The 23,368-nt window shown below is 37.5% G+C and overlaps 1 protein-coding gene across 1 annotated transcript in view; it reads right to left on the reverse strand.

Annotated features, from left to right (window-relative positions):
- The window catches only part of Ophn1 (oligophrenin 1), a 348,861-nt gene that overhangs the window by 19,199 nt on the left and 306,294 nt on the right, over positions 1 to 23,368 (reverse strand). Inside the window, exons 20-21 of the mRNA XM_059250481.1 lie at positions 8,848 to 8,995; positions 3,261 to 3,581 (exon numbers count right to left, since the gene is read on the reverse strand). Coding sequence (XP_059106464.1) covers positions 3,261 to 3,581; positions 8,848 to 8,995 — 469 coding nt within the window. The remainder of the gene's footprint in view (positions 1 to 3,260; positions 3,582 to 8,847; positions 8,996 to 23,368) is intronic.

Here is a 23,368-nt window from a genome sequence, read left to right on the forward strand (position 1 = left end):
AGGCTGAAGGCCAGAGGCTTTAAGGGAAACTGTACCACATAGGCTTGTTGCTAACTGATTTAAGAGCAAAAAAAAAAAATCTGGCAATGCTGCGGCTCAGACTGAGAAAGCCTGGATGACTCTGGACAAGTCAGATCAGTTCTTACATTAACTGATACCATTAGATCACAGCTGCTGCTGCCAGCAGCCCAAAGGATGGGAGTGTGAGAGCGGCAACAGAAGGGATAGCACAGGGATTGAATTCTATATCCAAAGATGTTGGAGGCAGAACTGATGTAGAAGGCTAAAAGTTACTGTGTGTGCTGAGCTGACAGGACCTGGCTTGACAACGGGCAGGGCAAAGTTTACCATGGGGGCAGAAGTGCAGTTACCCAACTTTCTACTTGGTTAATGTGATGATCAATATATGACTTCTAAACTGAAGCAGATGTCTCCATAGATGTCTGGCCTTTCCTGGCTGCCTCCCATAAGAGGCAAATTGTAGGGAGGGAAGACAGGACAGAGGGAGAAAATTAATAACATATTTCATTTTCTGATTATGAGCCAGGTATTTTGTTTGTTATGCCTTTTAATCCTAAAAATTGTTTGTAGGTATACTTTTTCCCATTTTAAAGCTATAAAGCCCAAGGTACAGACATGGAAAATAACATGAGCATACAAATGCATTAGAGGACCAAACCAGAGAATTAGAAAGTGTCAATTGCTCTGTGGAAATCTTGCTGGCATCCACACAAAACAGCATTTACTAAACTGCCCAAAGACAATGCTGTCAGCATGTACTAAGCCTGCCACAGAATTTCTTTCCTCTGCTTTATCTGGACAGCCTTGTTTTTCCTCCAACTTCTTTTTGCCTTTATGTATACTCTAAAATATCTCCCTCCCTCCCCTCTCTCTGTTTCTCGCTCCTCTCTAGAAAGAAATCTGTGGTGCTATTCAGCATGTGTGAAAGGCTTCATGCATACTTCTCACACCAATTCCATTCCTGGTATTTCTCTACTATCCTGCTTCCCAGTTCCCCACTCTACACCACATTTATTTACCCATGCTCTAGCACAGTGCTAGTAAACAGTAACACATTCCCTTTAGAAGGATCTCTGGCCAGGTGCAGTGGTACATGCCTATAATCCCAGTATTCAGAGGTTCAGGAGGCTGAGGTAGGAGGATATACTGTACAAAGCCTTACTGGGCTACATGTTGAGATCCATTATTCATAGAGACAGAAAAAACAATCCTAAAATTTGTAGTAAATATGAAATAACATAGTCAAAACAATTCTAAGCAGAGGAAACACAGCCAGAGACATCACATTAGCTGACCTCAAATTAGACTATAGAGCTGTAGTAATACAACAGCTACTGGCACAAAACAGATATACAGACCAAGGAACACAACAGAAGAACCAGAGATAAACACGCACAGCTATGCAAACCTAAATTTTGATGAAAGTGTCAAACACACATGCTGGAGGAAAGACAGCCCTTTCAACAAACTGTCAGCAAAAATCGATAATTACTTGCAAAATAATGAAATTAGATTTCCTATCTCTCAGTTTGTACAAAAATTAATTCAAAGTCGATCAGAGACCTAGATTTTAAACTGGAAACACTGAAACAAAGGGTAAACACTTAAGAATACAATTACAGACGGCAAATCTCTGAACAGGAAATAGCCCAGGAACTGGTGAATGGAACCACATGAATTTAAAGAACTTCTGTACACTACAACCACCACCAGCAACAACAACAATTCAGTAGAATAAACAGCCTAGAGAATGGGGGAAAGTCTTCATCAGCTAGACAACATACAAGGAGTTAATATCTATAATAAATAGTTTTAAAACTTTAAAAAGTAAATATAAAAAAACAGTTTTCAATTAGAATATGAGCCAACAATCTGAACAGACACTGTGGCAATTGGAATAAGAATGGCCCCCATAGGCTCATACATTTGAATATTTAATCACCAGGGTGTAGAACTGTTAGAAAGGATTAAAAAGATTAGGAAGTGTGACCTTGTTGGAAGTGTGTCACTCACGGTGGACTTTGAGGTTTCAATAGCTCATGCCAGGCCCAGTCTCCCTCTCTCCCTGTGGATCAGGATATAGAACTCTCAGCTATTCCTCCAGCATCATGTCTGCCTGCATGCTGCCATGCTCCCTGCCTTGATGATAATGGACTGAACCTCTGAACCTGTAAGCAAGTCCCCAATTAAATGCTTTCTTTATAAGAGCTGACTTGGTGGTGGTGTCTCTTCACAGCAATAAACAGAAGTAACCCAAAACAGGATACTTCTCAAAGGAAGAATTACAAATGGTCAATAAATATCTTTTAAAATGTTCAACATCTTTATCCATCAAAGCACTGTAAATTAAAACAACTTTGAGATCCCATCTCACCCAGTGAGAATGGCTAGCCATCAAGAACACAATGTGGGGAAAGAGGAAGACTTACATACTACTGGTGGGAGTGTAAGCTGCTGAGGCCATTATGGAAAGTAGTGTGGATGAATCTATAAAAGCAAATATAGAACTTGCTTTTCCCCCAGCTCTACCACTCCTGGGCATGAACTCAGAGGACTTTATATCCGACCACATCATTTGTTGCACATCCATGTTCACTGTGTCTCTATTCATAACAGCTAGGCCCAGATGTCCATCAACAGATAAATGGATAATGAAAATGTGGTATCTATACACAAAAGAATTTTAGTTGTTTATAAAGAAAAAATAAAATTTGTCAGGAAAATGGATGGAAATAAAAAGCAATTATTTTAAGCCAGTTAACCCAGGCTCAGAAAGACAGCTGCAGTATATTGTCTCTCATACACATATCTTAGTTTCTAACTGTGAAATACACCTACACAAAAAAGTAAATATGAGGAAAGGGCAGGAAACTAGAAAGAGACCCATGTGACTGGGAAAAAGGAGGCTCTAAGGGAGCAAGTAAAGAAGACAATAGAACAAAGTGGAAGGGGGAATATTGAGGGTAAAATTATACAGCAGAGAAGGGGAAATCAAGGAAATGGGGGATCAATCAACTCAAATGAAATGTGTATTAAAATCTCATACTGAAACCCACTAATTACATTGCAAGCTAATTTTAAAAATTACAATTAAAAAAGCAAGGAATAGGAGGAAGCGTGACAAGAGGGAGAGAGGGAGGGCGGAGCAAGGAAGGAAGATACCTCCAACGCTAGAAAGTTTCCAAGATGAAAAGTAGCTCGGTTCAGTTCTGCCTCCCATAGAATTGCTAAACATTTACCTTCCTTGTGGTGAGCCACTGGCCGGGGAGCTGGTCTCTTTACAGGGAAAGAAGGAGTCTTTGTGGGTCCAGAGCCTGGCACAGGTCCATTAGTGGCCTTTGGAGTAGTCTTGGTCCCTCCATCCTGCAACCTAAATACCAACTTCCCCACATCCACCTCTGGGCTGGGCTCGGACTGGCAGTCAGAAGCAGGTCTGTTTGGGGACTTTCTTCCAGGATCAGTTTCCCCACTTTTCTGAATGGGTAGTCTGAGGTGCTGCGGTAGCTTGGGGGGATCCAGGTTGCTAGTGATTGTACCATTAGGAGTTTGATGGGTTTCATCTGAAAAAAGTTGGTACAAAGAAGAAAGATTAATGATGACCTTCAAAATTGTTTTGTTTTGATGCATGGATACATATTTAACTTTGAAAATCTGCACACACTTTGAAAATTGTTATTATTGTTGTACAGACTGACTACATCCCACAATATGAGTATGCACCCTGCCCAATTTGTATAGAGTCACAGGTCTCATTCAAATGAGGTTCAATTAAAGATTTTATATGACTTTCACCAACACAACTGAATAAACTCTAGTATTCCAAGCTGCTTTATTCAAGGGGATGCAATTCAAAATGGACAGAGTGCCCAATCAATTGCATAATTTACTTTTTCTAAATAAATGCATCAACTAATTCTCAAGTAGTTCTTTTAAAAGCAGTTTTTTAAGGTTTCTCAAATTTCAAGCTAACAAGCCTAACAGAATTTAATTTCTTTCTCCATCCATGTAAAAATATCTTCAAATAGCCAATTTACATTCTTCCTTTAGCCTTTGTGGTCCATAATTTCCTATGCCCATTAGAATAGGCATTTAAGTGATTCTGAATATAGTTAAAGCTTCAGAGAACACAATAACAGCCAGAAAATCTTTTGCTAGAAAAATAAGCCCACACACATATATTTAAAATTCTGAAAGCTAACCTTAAGCTATTCACTGTCTCCAGAAACAATCAACGAATCCCCCAGATTAATAATATCTACTATGGAAATTGTCACTTTCATTAATAATAGGAAACTTAGGGCTGGGATTAACAACTCAGTGATAGAGCACTGGTATAGAATGTGCAAGTTTGTGGGTTTCATTCTCAGCACCACAAAAATAAATTTAAAAAGACATGTAAATAAAGCTATATTAGAGCTCAGTAGTTAAGCATACTGTCTCTGTTCAGCAAAAGGAGAAATTTGAGAGGTGTATTCACCAATGGTAACACAGGGACTTTATCTGTAAACTGTTTTTTGTAATAAGACAATGGGAAAATTTAAACATTGACTAGACAGCTAATCTTAAGGAATTACTGTTCTGTCTTCTTTTCATTTAGATATAATTGTTATAATGATCATTTAGAGTTAATTGTTGAACTCTGGCTGAGAAACGGGTGGAGGGTATAAATGAATCAAAATTGTTCAGACAAACAACAGCTTGGAGGAGCAAAAAATAATCATGCTTTGTTAGAAAATATTACATGATACAGACTGAGTACGTTATACTTAGGAATATAGATGTTTTTATATTCATATACATGCATGTAACAATAATCAATTAAAAAGGAGACCAAGAATTTGAAAGAGAGCAAGGAGGAGTATATGGCAGGCTATGAAGGAAGGAAAGGGAAGGGGGAAATGGTGTAAATACATTATAATTTCAAAAACAAATGATAATTTTAAAACAAGAAAATATCTTTAAAAAGCAAATAATAAGTTCAGTTTGTCTTGAGCATTTATGATAAAAGATGTGAGTAGCTAGATCTTGGTCTATGGTAGCTTGGTGGTATTTCATTAAGGCCTGATGTCACACTTAGGAATATGAACATACCACTGGTAGGAGGAAAGGAAGCAGTATCAAATATATGTTTCCAGAACATCCACTTGGGTTCAGTATGAAAAGCAGATTAGAGCAGACAAGCTAGAGTTTGGGGATATATGGGAATGCTGATGACAAAGACCTGAACGGAAATAGCACCAGTAAAGAAACACAGTCTTTTTATTATAGAGGTAGAATAGACAGATGTAAGGTGTAGTTAGTAGCACATTTCTGTAATCCTAGCACTCGGGAAGCTGATGAAGAAGGATTGAAAGTTCAGTTCTAGACTAAGCCACATAGCAAGACCATGTGTCAAACAAATATAACAGATTTAGAATGGCCAAAGATTTGATATAGGATATGAAAGGGTCCATGATGATGGGGGAAGGATTTACTAAAATATTATTTATAAACAGAATATAAATTTGGAAATCAAATAATGAAATGCTACTTTGTCAAGAAAAGTGGTGAGTAGGATTGGTTCCTATTTAGAATGGTGCTGAGGCACATTTTAAGAAGTACAGTGTTACCAGGCAGTGGTGGCGCATGCCTTTAATCCCAGCACTCGGGAGGCAGAGGCAGGCGGATCTTTGTGAGTTCGAGGTCAGCCTGGTCTACAGAGCAAGATCCAGGAAAGGCACAAAGCTACACAGGGAAACCCTGTCTTGAAAAACCAAAAAAAAAAAAAAAAAAGTACAGTGTTACATTTAGTAGGCATATGGGATTTGGGATAAAATGTAAGGGTATAAACTGCTGCCTTCTAATTTGGTAGTGGTGTTAACTGGACAAATTACTTACCTTCTCTGAGCTACAAAGGACTTCCTGAAGTTCAGGCACCTACTTCATACCGGAATATTGAGGATTAAATGAGATTATAGGTTCACACCCACTTAAGATGCCCAGAATGAAAAGGTCAGATTACTGTAACAAGTACTGATCAGAATATAGAAAAATTTGAATCACTATCTTTTATTGGTGAGAAAGTAAAATGGCATACATGCTTTGGAAATTAGCATGGTTATTCTGCAAAAGTTTAACTTCAGAGTAAATCTATAACTCAGCAATATACTCAAGACAACTGAAGTCAGACATTCACCCAGCAACCTGAATACTCACAGCAGTATTATTCATAATAGCTAAAACACAAGTACAACCTAAGTGACCATTCACTGAGGAATGGATAAACATAATGTGCTATAGTCACACCCTGTAATACCATATAGCAGCAAAAAGGACATACACCCTAGAATAATTTGCTACCCATAAAAGCTACCTATATAGAATATGAGTCCATTTATATGAAAATTTCAGAATAAATAAGTCTCTAGGGATAGAAAATAATTGCCAGAGGATGGAAAAAAAGGAAGAATTGGAAGGTTTCCTTTTGGGATAATGCAAATATTTTCAGATAAGGTGGTTGCACAAAATACATTTTACTGAGATTTACAATTTAAAGGGGTATATTTAATGCCTGAGCATTCTTTATCAGACCAAAAACTAAAAAAATTAATGTATAGACTGTAATCTCACTGAAGATCTGCTACAAAGCCCTCACCACAGACCAGGACAAATTGAACTCCAGATACGGGAAGTGGTTAGTTGAAGTTACTTAACAAGTTAGTGACCAAAATAAAATTAGACCTTAGGTCTACTGACACCCAGTTCATTCATTTGATACATTCATTAACTGGACACTTATTATGTAGCAAGTGTTGTACTGATGTAGGGTATAAAATGCTAAATAAAAGGTTCTGCTGGTATAAAGTTTTTGCAGGGAAACATTATAAACAAATTTATTTCATAAAAAATCTAATTATGGGGCAACAAAACAAACATTCAGTACTCCCATCCGTTTTCAACTTTCTCTTCCTCCTTTATGGAAGTGATTCCTTTCTATTCATATTCCTAATACATCCATTCATTCCCATTATAAACATGTACTAAACACACATACTGTATAGTAGGGATTGTTCCCAGACCTGGTGATAAAATGGATTTAACATTCTGAGGGGAAAAGTAGATACTAAATATGTCATCAAGTAGTAGCAGGTGACATGAATAAAGCAAAGCAATGTAAATGGAAAGGAAGGAAGATTTCACTTGGATGCTCAGAAATGGTCTCTACAAGGAGATGGCATTTGTAAACTTGAGACACATAAGGAATATCAAGGCTCATGAAACTAGAGGAGAGAGAGAGCAAAGGGGACAGAAAAGTACATAAAGGAAGTTCAGATAGATAAGCAGAGGTCACTGAAAACAGCATAAAAAACAAATTTTACTCGAAACATGAAGAGAGGTCACTGAAAGTTTGGAGCAGGGGGAATGAGGTCATGTGCTTCACATTTTTGAAAGGATGGACAATTTACTGGCTGCTTTGGAGAATGGATTAGAGGCATTCAAGCAGGCCAGCACAGACAGCTGGGAAGAGATGGCACAGCCTCAGCGTGTGTGGTCCAAAGGGAAACTAAGGATTTAGCACGTGATGTCCATCCACAGCCAAAATGAATTGCAATGGATCTAATGCAAGAGGTAAAAGAAAAGAGCCACCAGGAAAGACCAACGTCCTTGACCTTGGTATTCAGGTAACTGGAGCTGAAAGTTGTTTAGAAGGGAGGGATCACAAAAGGAGTAGGGAGAGAAGCCATAGATAATCAAGAACTGTGCTTTGGGCTGAGGAAGAGGTGTGTAGCTTAGTGATAGAATGATCACTTGTCATTGTGCAAAGTCTTAGATCCCAGCCACCACCATTAAAATAAAATACAAATCATGTTCTATTCATCTTGAATTTCTAATTTTAGAAGTCAGTGAGTCAATCTGTGGAGAATAGTTCAACAGAGATTTTGAGATAATAATAAAGGGGAGAATAAATCCTGTATTTAAAAAATTGGAGAGTCATCTGTAGCACTTAAACGATATTTACACACCAGACCTAGAGAGATGATGTAAAAAAAAAATAGCATAGGGAAGAGAGTTAAGACCTTTGGAGTCTTCAAATATCAAAATTAGAAAAAAGAAGGAAAAGCAGTAGAGGAGGATGAGATGGAATGAGAAGGATCAAATTTAGTGTCCTGAAGGCTAAGTCCATGAAGAGACAGGAGTTAACTGTCACATGTTGCTCACCAGCTCACAAGAATAGTGGGGTGCTTGGTTCGGTCATGTGGGGTGCTTGGTTCGGTCATGTGGAAATTATAGATAACCTTGATAAAGTAGTCTGAGTGGAGTGGCAGGGAACTAAGGCCAACTAAGGAAAGGTGCAGTCTCTTCCCGAGTTATCATTCCATTGGATGATGTTAATTTTTCACATAGCCATATCTTTCTCTATCCTACAAGCTCCACAAAGGCAGGGCCATGTGGCTTAACTTCATTTGTCCTCTATCAAATTACTTGGAACACGGCAGTTATTCAATCCATTGTAGCTGTATTTAAATTATATTCTCGGAACATCAGCAAGAACCTTGTTCACGTATTTCAATGTACTAGACGCACACACCTAAGATCAACTTGGATTTGCCGCTAGCCTTGCAAGGGCTCATGTAGCTTCCATTAAAGATTTACCTCTGCCCCATCAAATGCCAATAACCTAATTTCCTCTTAGAATACAAACTGTAAGCTTTGCTTCTCCTGACTGCTTGTAAGCCAAAGAACTAAGAAAGGCCTATCATTGTATGGAGAAAATAGCCACACTCCCATTTCTGCCCTTCAATATTTCCTTTGCATGTAATTGTCATGCAGAAGCTAAGCACTGACCTTCACTTTCATCCAGGGAAGAAGTGTAGAACACTGTCTTTTCTCTCAGCAAACGCTTCGAGATTGTGATTGGTTTGTGCCTTCTTGCTGTCACTCGAGGTGGAGGCACTGGAGGTACTTGGCTGTCCTCAGGTGGACCTAAATATATCTGTAGAGAAGGAAGGAAGATACCCGGGTGACAATTAGGCAAGGTACTCACTGATGCATTCCAGCACTGTATCTGGTTGACCATGTGAATACTAAAATGGTTAATGGGAGTGGAGGAATTTTCTTGCTTCCTCTAACTACCAGCAAGTGTTCAATGTCTCCTACTATGATGAATGCATAGAACTGACCCCCTCGGTGTGGAGAAAGAGTGCAGATAAAAAACAGCAATGCAACCCTGGATTTTACATTTAACTACCAGTGAGACTTCAGGGAACATCTACCTGAATCTATTTGAGCCTCAGCTTCCTCTCTCAATTGGAATATGAGTATAACAGCAACTACCCAACAGGGTTGTCAAGCTGCTTTGTACAGGTGAAGGTGAAGGTGAGGGTAAAGGGCTACTCAACACACTCATGTTTAGTACATTGAGTATATATATACTCAATATTTCTAAAAGGACACTTAAGGATCTAGATATGTTGTTTGTCTCAATGCTGAGGAATAGAAAGAAGAAAATTGTTTTTCTCTCATAATTATTTTGTTCTCCTACAGAAAATTTCATAATATGGCATGTTCATTATTTAAAACATAAATAAAATAAAGTTGAGAAGAAAATTCAAAGTACCTTGGATATTATATATAAGGTGAGCTGGAGGAGTACAAGAATAGTTGTGATTATAATTGTTAACATGTGGAATGCCTGTATAAAAGTGTTAACAGGAACATTGTATGTACAATCACAAGCCAAATATATTTCATGGTTGAAAGTAATAGACAATAAAATAGGAGTAAGTAGATGAGTATTGAGCCACATAATTCTAGGTCATTCCTTTGGTTCTCCTATGAGAGACCTGAAATAGCTAGATAGCATTTTTGTGAGCTTCTGCTCCAGTACTGTACTAGTTACAAATGTCCCTTACTATACCTTACACATACCACAACCTTTGTATTGACAGTTCTCTCTCCAACTATCCATATAGCTTGCTTGCTCCGTTTTGCAGGATTCCAGTCAAATACACTTCTCATAAAGGCTTTCCAACTCAGTTTATCTAAACTTTGATGTATCTCTCTCTACCCAACACTTCCTATTTCTTTCTTCTCTGACTTTTTATTTTTGTTGTTTTGATGTTAGCATTTATCACTTTTTAATCATACATACATAAATACATACATTTAAACAAACATTTTCATTTAGTTTATTTTTGTCTCCTAACTAGATTTATTATTATTATTATTATTATTATTATTATTATTATTACTGTTGCTGCTGTTAACTCCTCCTCTTCTCTCCATCATCTCTCTGTACCCCCACGCCCCACCAATGTCTGCTTAAACATTTCCACACCCAGTATTCCTCTTATCGCAGTCAGACCACACATGTTCTATTACCCTCCCTGCTCTTTTCCCTTGAAACCTCTTTTGTCTCCTCTCACAGGCCCCTTTCCAGTTTCCTGGCATCTGCACAAAGTCACTCCCATATAAATGCACATCTTTCAAAATGTGTTAGGATCTCTATGAGAGAGAATACGTAGTGTTTCTCTCCCTGAATCTGGGTTGCCTCAATATGGTATTTTCTAATTCCAACTATTTTCCTGCATATTTAACGATTTCATTAAATATGGTTGAACATAATCCATTGCGTATGTGTACGACATTTTCATTATTCATTCATCTGCTGTTGGACATCTAGGCTGGTCCCCTTTCCTTGCCATTGTGTACAGAAGAGCAGTAAACATGTAGGGAGGGTATAGAGACCTTTGGGTAAATGCTCAGGAATTGTATAGCTGATTCATATAGTAGTTTTATTGCTAGTTTTTGTGCTGGCTAGTTTTATGTCAACTTGACACAAGCTATATCATCAAGAGGAGGAAACACCAATTGAGAAGATGCCTCCATAGATGCAGGTTCAAGCAAGCCTGTGAAGCATTTTCTTAAGTAGTGATTGATGAAGGAGGGCCCAGCCAAATGTGGGTGGTGCCATTCCTGGGCTGGTGGTCCTGGGTTCTATTAGAAAACAGGCTGAGCAAGCCAAAGGAAGCAAGCCAGTAAGCAGCACTCCTCCTCCATCGACTCTGAGTCAACTCCTGCCTCCAGGTTCCTGCCCTGCATGAGTTCCTGCCCTCATTCCTTTTGAGAATGAACTGTTATATGGAAGTATGAGCAAAATAAACCCTTTCCTCCACAAGTTGCTTTTGGTCATGGTGTTTCATTACAGCAACAGTAACCTTAACTAGGCAGTTTCTTTCTTGCTTTGTCTTACCCTCCCCCCTTCCTCTGCTTTTCTTTCTCTTTTTCTTTCTCTCAAAAATTCCACACTAATTTCCATTATGGCTGTAATAGATTTTAAGCTTTATGAAACAAGTCTATTATGTTCACCACTATGTCTCTGAGACCCAGAAGAATGCCTTGACATGGCAGCTCAAAAAAATCAAGTACACTTATAAATTAGACACACGAGGGCAAATGCATCCCCTTCTGGAAAACACCATTTCAACTACTTCTTTCTAAGATATGGCAATAGGGCCTCATTTTCTTTCAGTCTGACACAAGGGAGGAAAAGGACAAAACCAAATAGAAGAAACACATGTGCCAATGGTTTCTGAGCCATTGAGAACATAGCAGTGACAGTTAGTGGTTTCTTAGAGATGACAGAAACCAACAGGACCAGCCTTTGATCACAATCACACTGTCACATGTGAGAGAAGCACGCAGACAGCAATGCATGAAGGGGAGCTGAAAGGGAGCACAACAGGACCCTTTCTTAGAGGTGGAAAAGACAAGGAAATAAGAAGTAACCATGGAAAATACCAGAGAGGGGACAGTTGCCCCAGTTACCAAAAATTCAAAGTATTTCAGTTTGAATGCAACCCCAATAAGGATTTTGATAGAAGTTAATAAGCTCATTCAAAGATTTATAGAAAATTGCAAAGAACTTAACCAAAATAATATCTTAAAAGAAAAATGGAGTTGAAGGTCTGCTATTACCTGATTTCAAGCCTTATCATCTAAACCTATGATAATCAAGACAGTGCGGCATGCCATCAGTGTCAAGATGGATCAATGTCTACAGAAAGTCCAAATAAAGTCCTAATAGCTATACAGATGACTAGATTGTTTTCAGAAAGATCAGCAATGATAATACAATAATGGAAAACTCATAACAATAGGTTGTGACAATGAGAATATGAATCCATATCTTAGATCATAGATAAAAGGTAATACAAACTTTTTCTATGTCCAAATATATAGGCTTAAATGAAAAAAAAATTCTATTAAAAAGTCCTTCTTACTTTGGCATGGAAAAAGATATCTTAGACACAAACATTTATAAAAGAAGAAATTGATAAGCTAAAACTAATTTATAGGCAAAGATTGATATATTAGACTTTATCAAGTTTAAAAGTGTGCAATTACGGCAAACATAAGTAGAGGTTTAGTATCATTAGATCATCAGGGAAATGCCAAAAATACGTACAGTAAGATCCTACTACATACTTATCAAAATGATGAATTGACAGAGAATATTACATTGAGAAGGATATGGTGGAGTTGGAACTCTGACTCCTAGTAGGAATATAAAAAAAAAAATGTGCAGTAGGGGTTGGCTAAATACAAGTAGCTCAGTGGTGGACCTAGCATGTGCAAGGTCCTGGATTAAGTCCCCAGCATCACACAATGTGTTATAGATGCAGAGGACATCTAAAATGTAACTCATTGAAAGAAATCATCTAAATGGTCATATAACTTTTGAAAATATTGAATAAATAAATAAATAGTGCCAAAGAGAAGTATCCAGGCCCAAATGTTTTAACTGAAAAAGTCTACTCTCTCTCTCTGTCTCTCTCTGTCTCTCTCTGTCTCTCTGTCTCTCTCTGTCTCTCTCTCTCTCTCTCTCTCTCTCTCTCTCTCTCTCTCTCTCTCTTTCATATGTGTATATGTGCATGTGTGTTTAAATAATGAGATTTTTATAGCCTTTTCCAGAAAGTAAAATCACAAAATTATTTGAGGAAAGTTTGACAAAAAAATATGAAAACATTAAATATGTTATTACCAAGCAGCCTAAAGAAAAAAATTAATCATATAGCCTTATACACAAATGTTCATTTATCTGTAATGTTAAATGTTTATAGAAGCTTTACCTGTAATGTTGTCAAGGTACAAATAACTCAAAGATAATGAAATCATGGTAGATGGAAAGACATACTATGAAGAAATAAAAGTGAGGAACTAGTGATTTGTACAATTACCAACCTCACAATAATTATGCTGGATAAAGAATAAAGAGCAAAGTAATGGTACATACATGTTTTCTGCTACATGAAACCTCTATGGAAGACTTGAATTATTATCAGAATAATTATGGTAAATTCAAAATTCACAGCCAAAGAAAAATGTCATTAAGCTACATGTTTCCATTTATAGGAGAATGAAAATGAACCTGTGTTGTCAGAAAGTGATCAGTGGTTTCCCACGGTAGGAGAGATGTGGTAGGAAATAGAGGGAAGAACCTCCAAGGAGATAGGAAGAATGTATTCAAGAAGACAAATATGCCCATTGTCTTGAAGGTGGTGATGATTTCAGAGATGCTTAGATATGTCAAAACTTACTAAGTTGTACACATAGTAAGTGTGCTTTAGCTTACATAAGTTAAAATTTAATACCCCTAAAAAGCTGCATACAATCTATACATCCATCAATAGCTTTAAATGTTTTTTGTCTTAGTAAGATTATCTCTGTATTAAGATCTTAAAATATTTCACCACTATTTTTCTAATTATTGTTTTCTTCTTTTAACATTTAGATAACATATTCCCTTCAGAGTTACTTTTGTGTCTCATGAGAGAGAGATAATCCTAAGCTTAGCAAATATAACAGGCAAATTAGCATATCATTAGCCTCTACTATAAACCTTAAAATTAATCCAATTATGCTTTCCTAAGCAAAATATAAATGGTAGCTATTATACAAATAATTCATCTAGAAAAATGATACTATTAATACATTTTAGGGAAAATACAATGCACATAATAGTCAATGAGCTAATATCAAATAATAAGAAACAAGCAAGCTGCTAAAATAGAAAAATGAACAAAGGTTTAAAAGGACATATGAAAAAGTAGAAAAAGAAACAGCTCAGAAACATGAAAATGTAACAGCTTCATTGGCAATCATAAAATGTATATTAAAAGAACAATATATCACATTTTTCCATTAGACTAATTTATTACAATGAACTAGTAAATAATTGGATGAAAGTCATCTTTATAAGCTCTGTTGAGAGAGTGATTTGTTTTAACTATATTTGCATTCATTCAAGCGGCGACTCTGAATGTCCCTTTCATTTTCATCACTTCTAGGACTCTCATTGAGCAAAAAACACTGACATAATTATATGCTGATAACTTCTATGCAGCATTCCTCAAAGAAAAATTTCAAAATCATATAACATGAATCAGGTCACATAAATTATGATTCATCTAGAGATGAATATTATGTAACTGTTAAAATGTGATGTAGATTCATAGGAAATGAAATTGAAAGATTTAGTGAATATTTTTAAGTAACTGATAGGACGGTATGGATATGACAGCATAATTTAAACATGGTTTTACATGTGTACGTATGTATTAATCTTTACTTGCTTTTTACTGATGTTTAACAAAGAACCAAAATTTTAGGAATCTAACATACCTGAGTTCAAATCTCAGCTGTATCATTTGTTACTTAGTCATCTTAAGTAAAGTTATTTAACTTCTCTGAAACTCAATATGCCAATCTGCCCAAAGAGATTACACCTACTTCAAATATAATGGTCAGCTAGTAAATAGAAGTACTTTTCTAGCGTTGATTCCCTTCTTCTCTCTCAAGGACCTATTTTAACAAGAGAATGTCCCTACTGGGGGCAATTTTGTCTTTGAGAGCATCTTTCATGTTGCCATAGAAATATTTTGTTGTCACAACTGTAGAAATGGGAATGGTATATAGTAGAGAAAGGCCAAGGATGCTGCTAAACATGTCATTCATACAATACACAGGACAATCTCTACAACCAAGAACTATTGGCCCAAACTGCAAAATAAAGTCAAGGTTGAAAAAAACTCACTTTATTAAAACTGAATAAGAATGGCAAATAATTACTAAATGTGGGTGAGATCCAAGAAAAATTTTAGCCTGGATTGAGTTTCTGAATATACTTTGAAAAAGTTCAATAGAGTGAGGAAACAGAATACATGGTATGTTAGTGTTTGTTAGATGGTTTTTTTAAAAAAATATCCATCCATCCATCTATCCAACCACCCATCCATACATCCAACACTTCCAATAGCACTAAAGTGAGCATTATTCCTGAAGACAACCTCATCATTGCTACCTCTTGCTCAGTTAGATGTAATTGTTGCCAAGCACTCATAACACACTAGATCAAAGGATATTTCCATTTAGATGACCCTGTCTCACACTTCAGAGAAAGCAGAGGTCCTTAGAAGGAAATACCTTCAATTTTCTGTTTTCTCATTAACATCAACACTCATAAACTCATCTTACCTTGTCCCCAGTTTCTATTCAGGAGATAGAAACCTGCACTTGTGCCCTCTACCCCGTGTGATTTCTTCTCAGTGCCTGAAGGACCTTCTTCCATCATTTGCCACTTTTGTACATTACTAATTCTCTGCAGCATTCAGACTTATTGAACTCTCTCTTCTGGACCATTCTCCCTGACCTGGCATCATACACCTTTTCATCTTTATTCCTCAACCTGGTTGACTTCCATTGCTCATCTTTTACTTGCTCCTCAATGTAGCTCATGGCCACACCTCTTCTCTTTAAGAATATTTTATAAATTTGATTATTTATTTTTGTGTGTATACATATTCTGTCTGCAGGTTTGTCTGTGCACTACATGTATGTCATGCCTGAAGGCCAGAAGAGGGTGTCAGACCCCCAGGACTGGAGTTAGAGGTGGTTGTAAGCCTTGATATGAGAGCTGGAAATTCAACCTGGCTCCTCTGGAAGAGCAGCAAGTTCTCTTCACTGCTGAGCCATCTCTCCAGCTCTAAATAATGTTTACAGTAATCACCTATTTGCCAGACCCAAAGGACAACTTTGAATCCTCACTTTGACTTTTGATCAGTATTGCAACAATTACCTAGTCCTTCTCCAACAATGTCTTTCCAATTCCTTTCTACTTTCTGTTTGATGTGGAGCCTTACCCTGTATCTGTCTCTCCCTGGTTCCCAATAAATCTTGATATTGTTCAGGGTTGTGCTCTCAATGCTCTGGTACTCCCATGAACATAGACTCACCACAACATCCATCCTTTCACACTTTCCACACTCCCAGACTCATCTACATTTTTCTATATCAGTGTATCTAGTTATTCAGTGATGCCATGGACATCTCAAACAACATTTTCAAAAGCATCACCACTTGACTCTTCTAATTTCTTACCTAAAACAATGGTAATGCCCAAGCCAGAATCTGTACATCATTCCAATATCCTCCGTCTCTAATTTCACATCCATTTACTCACCAAGGTTTCCTAATTACACCTCCTTCTATCTCTTTGATCTCTCTCTCCTGTTTACTGCCACTGCCTTGGCTCAGAGTTTTATGTCTTTCTGATTACTACATAGCTCCTAATTGTTCCTTTTGCTTCCAGTCACTCCTTTCTTGAATTTGTTTACTCTGGTATATGCTGGGTGATCTTTCTTAACTCAAATTGAATTGTGCTGTTCCTCAGTTTAAAAGATCTCAGTGACTCCTCATTGTTTTAAGGACAAAGTTCATATTAAATTCCTTGATTATCAGGAGGTACTCTAAAATCTGGTCACTGCTCACAACCTCCAGCACCTATTTTCCTATATACTACCCCTATGCTGAGTCCTGATCGCTCTTTCTGCTCTTAGGTATTTCTTTCTTTGACTTCATAATACTTCTTTGCCACTTTGGTCTCTCATTCTTGTATGTACCCAGAGTTCCTGTGACTAGAAGACCACATACCCAATTGTGGTAGAGGCTACTCACTGCTCATCCTAACACCCATCCTCTCTTTCCTCCTTAATAGAAGTCACTGTGTTTTAGCTGAGTACCCATGCTGACATTTCTTAGCCTCTCGTGAGGTGAGGCCATGGAATTGTTTTAAACAATGGAATATAAGTGGAAATGATGCACATAACCTTTTGAATTGTGATGTTATAAAGAAGCTGTATATGTTCCGTTCTGCTTCTTTTCCCTTTGTCTCTGGATGGCCAAAAAAAGGACAAATGGAACCCTAACTAAAACTTAAATATTGAGTCCATGTAATGAGGATGGTGAGGTATCCTATCATGGACTGTCACCTCTCGTTTTCTATACAAGGTAAAAATGAACGTTTGCCTTACTTGAACCACTGAATTTACAATACTTTCTTATAGAAGACTTCTAATATAGGGAGTTTCCTGGTACCTCACTTAATCCACTCTGTGAGGAAACTTCTGTAGCCAGACGTGCTTGTGTCCCAGCATTTGAGAGGCTAAGGCAAGAGGATCAAGGGTTCAGGCAACCCTGAACTATATCACCTTATATTTCATCCAAAGTAAAAGGACTGAAAATGAAGAGGAAGAAGAGGACAAATAGGAGAAGACACAAAAGAGGAGGTTGTGGTGATGGAGAAAACACCGCCATTTCTCCACGTACCTCTATAGAATCTAGTGCACATTTTCATCATGATATTTAACACATTACATCCCAAGTATTAGTTGAATATTAATGGGAATACAAAATTCCGAGGCAATCATAATCATTTCCTGACATCAGAGACTTCCCACTCATGTGTGTGTAAAAGTAGGGTGGAACAGGGCACCAGACAAGAAGTTGCAGCTCAACAACAGTTTTTGCAATGAGCAGATGAATCTTGGCTACCAGGCCCAGCTACATTACATAACAGACACCTTTTTCACCATGTGTCCAAATGGAGTAGGAAAGAGAGTGTATCACACAAAGGCTCCTGAGTCTGGTTGGAGTCAGGCTCAGCTGTGTTGAGGTTTGGCTACTTACTAGCTATTCGACCCTAGGTAAGACATGAGGCTTCAGTTGCAAAACAAATATAATAACTACCTCATAGAGTTGTGGTCATTGAATGAGATTATGAGCCTAAACTGTAAAATAGTATGCTATCGATATATGGTAATAATTATAAATATTAACAACAATAAAAAGAACTGACATCTATGTATACTTGGGTAAAGACAGGGGCAGAAAGAAATATTGGTTGTCAGGGACAAGATCAAAGGAAGGAAGAAATGGGGTGGTTGGAATGATTCTGTGGTACACACACAAACAGGGGATATGGACTCAGGGGCTCTCCAAAGTCTCTGCCACATCAAATGATCTTTTTATCCCTCCCCTTATTATACAATCTACATCTCACTGACAACAGCACTTCCTTGAGGCCTGCTTTTCTTTAGGAAGCAGCACCAAGTTGACTGAGACACTAATCAGGAACCTTCTGAGACCTGTTCTACCAATATACCAGTAATCAGGCCTCAGAGAAGGTAAATGGGAAGCTTAAAGCTGTGTTCTGTTTAAATGAGAGATATATAAAAAAGCAAAGGGACCATATAATCCCGGTTATGTGACCACTCTGAAATTAAAATGTGGCCTGCATAACCCCAAAGTCATCACAGATTGCAACATCCTTCCCAAAGCTGGTCTGCAGATGTAAACCATGGAGCCAAACTTTAATGTGGAAATTTTGGCAATTCTTGTGGTAAGAGAAGTGATTTACCTCTTTCTGTTCTGTGGGCCCTCTAAAGATCTCACTTTGTGTATTTTTGTTTTGTTTTGTTTTGTTTACTTCTGGAAACAGGGTTTCATTCTGTAGCCCAGGCTGTCCTGGAACTCATTATATGTAGCTCAGGATGGCCTTTAACTTACAGCAATCCTCTTGCTTCAGCTTCTGGAATACTGTTATTAGTTGTGTACTACCTGGGCCACATCATTTTAAGGATGAACTTTAACGTATGTGCAACTCTACTGACTTTGAGAAGGGAAATGAAGCAAATGGTTACTTTGCTCATTTCACTATTGTCTAACATTTAGTGTCTAACATGCCATTTACTGTCTAACATGCCAACCATATTTCTTCCTCGGGGCCCCTGTAATTGGTTTTTAGTATTCATAGAACTCTAAGATAGCTTCAGTGGCTATACACTTAATCAATTGTGATCACTGTCTAAATTTCCCATTGTGAAAGGCCTTCTTTCATTGTCTTATAAATATCAACCTTTACCTTGCTTTATTTTTTTCAGAGTGTTTACTATCATTTGATAAATATATCTAATTGGTCTTTCCCCAGGAGAATATAAGACTCATTTTAAAAGGCTTTTGTTTTGTTTATAGGAGTATTCCCAGTGCCTAGAAGTTTGATTGTTACATAGTATGAATTTAGTAAACACTTATTGAATGAATATCATGGGGGGCTTGAGAACAGGGCTATAACCTACAGACTTAACTTGAGTTTTCTCTTACACTTTCTGGTATCATTGTAAAGAGAAGGGGACAGCGATAAGAGGAAAAGAAGAAAGAGTGGTTCTAGCTGTTGACTGAGACAAGTGACTAAAGTACAGCTTCAATAGTACAAACTTTTCCCAAGGTCAGGCGATGGGTCAGGGTCTGTTTTCATGGGAAACTCCTATACCATATTTATGTTAGGCACAGTTCTAAGTACTTTATGTATATTAACTTACTTGGCGACTCTTCCGAATTTCTTTTCTCTCCAAAGAAACCTTGGGCTTTAAATACATGATTAGTTAACTACTACATTATTGTCAGCACAGAATTAATCCATCTAGCCACACCTTTTGACAATATTAAAAGAGGAGAGAATGGTTGAAAACATAAATGAGAGTTAAATAACTATCCCTAGAATCTGACAGGGCATTGGTTCTCATTTTCTCTTCGTTGTACTCTGGGGTCTCTTACATAGCTAAAACAGTAAGTATGCATTGTTAACTAACAGAAAGACTACATCAACTTGGAGAAGAGGCTGGAGAGGGGATTTGAGGCCAAGGGCTTGGCTGGGAATAAAGAGTGGGTATTTTCCAAGGCCACCTGATAATAAGTAGCAAGGCCATGTTATGAACTCAGAAGTGTCTGACTTCAAGGCTAACACTCTTTCTACTATTTAAGAAGGAAACATTTAAAGTTTAACAAATAATTCTTTGAATGGGAACAGGGTCAGACAGAGCTTGTTTTCCCACGCATTAAAACTCTAGAAACTATAGGACCAACTGATTTCCCTCTACAAAGTCAGTAAGCATACATAGGCTCTTGAAGTCACTGAGAGTGAGTATAGTAAAACAATCTCAGAGAGCAGTCAGAATAGACTCTGGGGCCAAAATAGTGCTTATTTGTGGACACATGGTTAGTACTGAGTTGAATCCTCAATGTCTGATCTAAAGGAAATCAATATCCAAGACTATATTCTATTCAGATAGCTGTTGGCTGTTGCCTGGGGTTGGAGTCAGGTGTCCAATTCCAGGACATTTGTCTTCTTTCTAAACAGTTCTGAGGACTAAATCTGGATAATAGCACTTAGATTTTGGGGCACAGCCAGGACTGGGGGTTCATAAACTACTATGTCATGTATTTAAGTGTGAAAATAAAGTTTAATGTAAGGTAGTCATTTTCAAATTGTCAAAAAACTAAGAGATCAAACTCAACTCTTGCAAATCTTCACAGAGCTGAACAACTATGAAGATTCACCCTACATGGGGTTTCCAGGTTGCATATATCAGACTGTAGCAGAACAAAAGAAAAGAAAAGAAAAACAAAAAAACCTACCTTGACTTTCTATAAATCAAAGCTATAATATCTGGCCCTGAAGAATCCCAGCTTTCTATCAACTCTCCATTTATACTCTGGCTGATACTAGATTGAGCTTTTCTGAGGTCTGGTTATATTAGCATAAACTGCATTTTGAACTACATTAGAAACAAAGGTGGCAATGGGGTCAAAAATAATAAGCTCTTAGCATTTGGCACAAACCACTTTAAACATCAAATGTGTCACCAAGTTTGCTTGGAGTATGTACAGAACTTGGAAAATGTCACGTCTGCTGTAAACAAGAGCCAACTTTTAAAAGAAGGCTGTCATTAAGACTGTCTTTTGACTCAGCAACACATTTTCTTTAAGATTTTTTTAGATATAATATTGTAGAATGCTATTTAGTCCTATTCATACATTGTACTTACGGAAAAACTAATATTCAAAGAGGAGACATGACTTGCCCAAGGCTCCAAAACTAGTAAAAAGTACAATTGTGATTAGAGCCCGAGTTCTAAGGCCCAATATAGTATCCTTTCCTTTAAAGTATAGCATCTTCTGTAGAAAATAGCCGTTGTCTTCCATTAACTATATTTACTAGGTCTGTACCCCATGCTCTGATTGTCTATCCATTCCCCTGGTTGGTTGCCTTGGAATGAGAACACCAAGGGAATAAAAGAATGCAGTCAGATCCTGCTAAGAATGTTCTGACTGGAATTGATAATTATGTGTTTTCTACTAAGAATGGATTGGTAGATACCTTTTGGCCCAGCATAGGATGATTTATGCTGTGGAAGTTAAGAGCTTCTTTACTACAAGGAAATATAAGTAAATAAGGGTCTCAGGACCTCTAAGACAAGCTTATTTTACTACAATGAATTAAAGGGCAGGTAAAATGATTATAGGAGAATGTCACCACTGAGATCAAGTTCATTTCCTATCCATACTATAAAACACTGGTGGAAGGGGGTATGGAGATGGGCAATGTGTTATATACAAAGTACTCAACACCTTTATCACATTGAATCATCCTAATAACTCTGAGGTAGGGCTAATCATTAGTTTCCTTTTTTAAAAGAGGCAAACACAGCTCAGGGAGATAAACCGACTTGCTCAAGACCACCCAGCTAGCAAAGAATACAAGTAGGACTACACTCCAGTGATGTCTGGTTCTAAAGTTATTTTTCCATTCTTTTCATTGCTTTCTCATCACTAGAGATCGTTGAAAATCCTATATAGATAACCTGGACACTTCCTGGGTTCTTTGTCATAATCCAGAGAAGTAGCAGTAACCCAGTCATCAGCCACAAAATCTCAGAGAACAGAAATAAACCACACAATCTCTCAGTGCTCCTTCACTGATCCCTAGCCTCTAAAACTCTTATTGGCACAACTGTCTGACTGCAGAAAGTCAGGCTGTTCCAAGTCTGACTGCCAGAGTCCACCATCTGGCCCTGTAGCCTACTGACCCCTGTCTTACTATATTGTCTAGACTTTGACCGGAGACTTCAGAGCACTCCAAAGCAATGGCAGAGATAAAGTCTATGAAACAATCACTGTCTACTGAGGAAAATGGTCTATATGATTTTGGAAATCTTTTTAGATCTTCAAGGGCTAAGGATGTAGCTCAGAGGTAGAACCTAGCAGTTCACAGGTGCGAGGCCCAGGGTTCTCTCCCCAGCACTTAAAATAACAACAATAAGAAAGTTAATAATACCTTTTTAAAAATCTGATTCTTTATTTATTCTATTTATGTGTGTTTCCACCTGGACATGTAAACTAGATATGAACAACAACAATAAAAATGTTTGATTGTGATAACCCACAACAAACTTAGCCTTTCTATGTCTCATTCATTACCTACCAGTAAAATGGGAGAACAATTCATAGAGTTGTTGGCAGGACTCAATAGGACGTTGAATATCAAAGGTTTAGCATATAGTAAGTACTCTTTCAATGCTATCTACTGTTTTTGCTGCTGGAATGGCTGTAGTGCCATTGGAGAAAGGAAAGAGGGAGGAGAATGTAGTGTTACCTTTCGCTGAATCTTCAAGAGAACTATCAGGGTGACCAGAATCGAAAGAGTGACTCATACTGAGCATTTCAGGTCTCTGAACACTGGGGGCAAATGTCACTCCCAAATGCACCCTGTACTTCACACGCCATCTCATCAGATTTGGACATGCTTAGTCACCTGAAACAAGTCCTGACCTTGCTCCAAAGGCTAAGAGAATCAGGCTTCTGGAGAGTGTGTGAAGAGCTCAACCAGCCGGGGCTGAAATCTCAAAACTGTATCTTTAAAGATTCACTATGACTAATGAACACATCTGAAATTTCTCAATCTTAATAATTCTCTTCTCAAACGTATTTTTCTTCAGGTTACACTTTGATCCCAATCTTCATACTTAAAGATATTTTTCTGAAGATTCATTTGAAAATGTTTGTCAAATTCTCAGCTAACTACATATTAGATTCTGAAAAATGTCCTAACATGTACAAGCTAATAAGAAATGTTATTTTTAATAACTTTTTAGCTTAACCTTATCATTTCAGAAATTAAACACAATGAAGC

The sequence above is a fragment of the Peromyscus eremicus genome, chromosome X (genome assembly GCF_949786415.1).
Source record: "Peromyscus eremicus chromosome X, PerEre_H2_v1, whole genome shotgun sequence".
NCBI classification, from domain to species: domain Eukaryota; kingdom Metazoa; phylum Chordata; class Mammalia; order Rodentia; family Cricetidae; genus Peromyscus; species Peromyscus eremicus.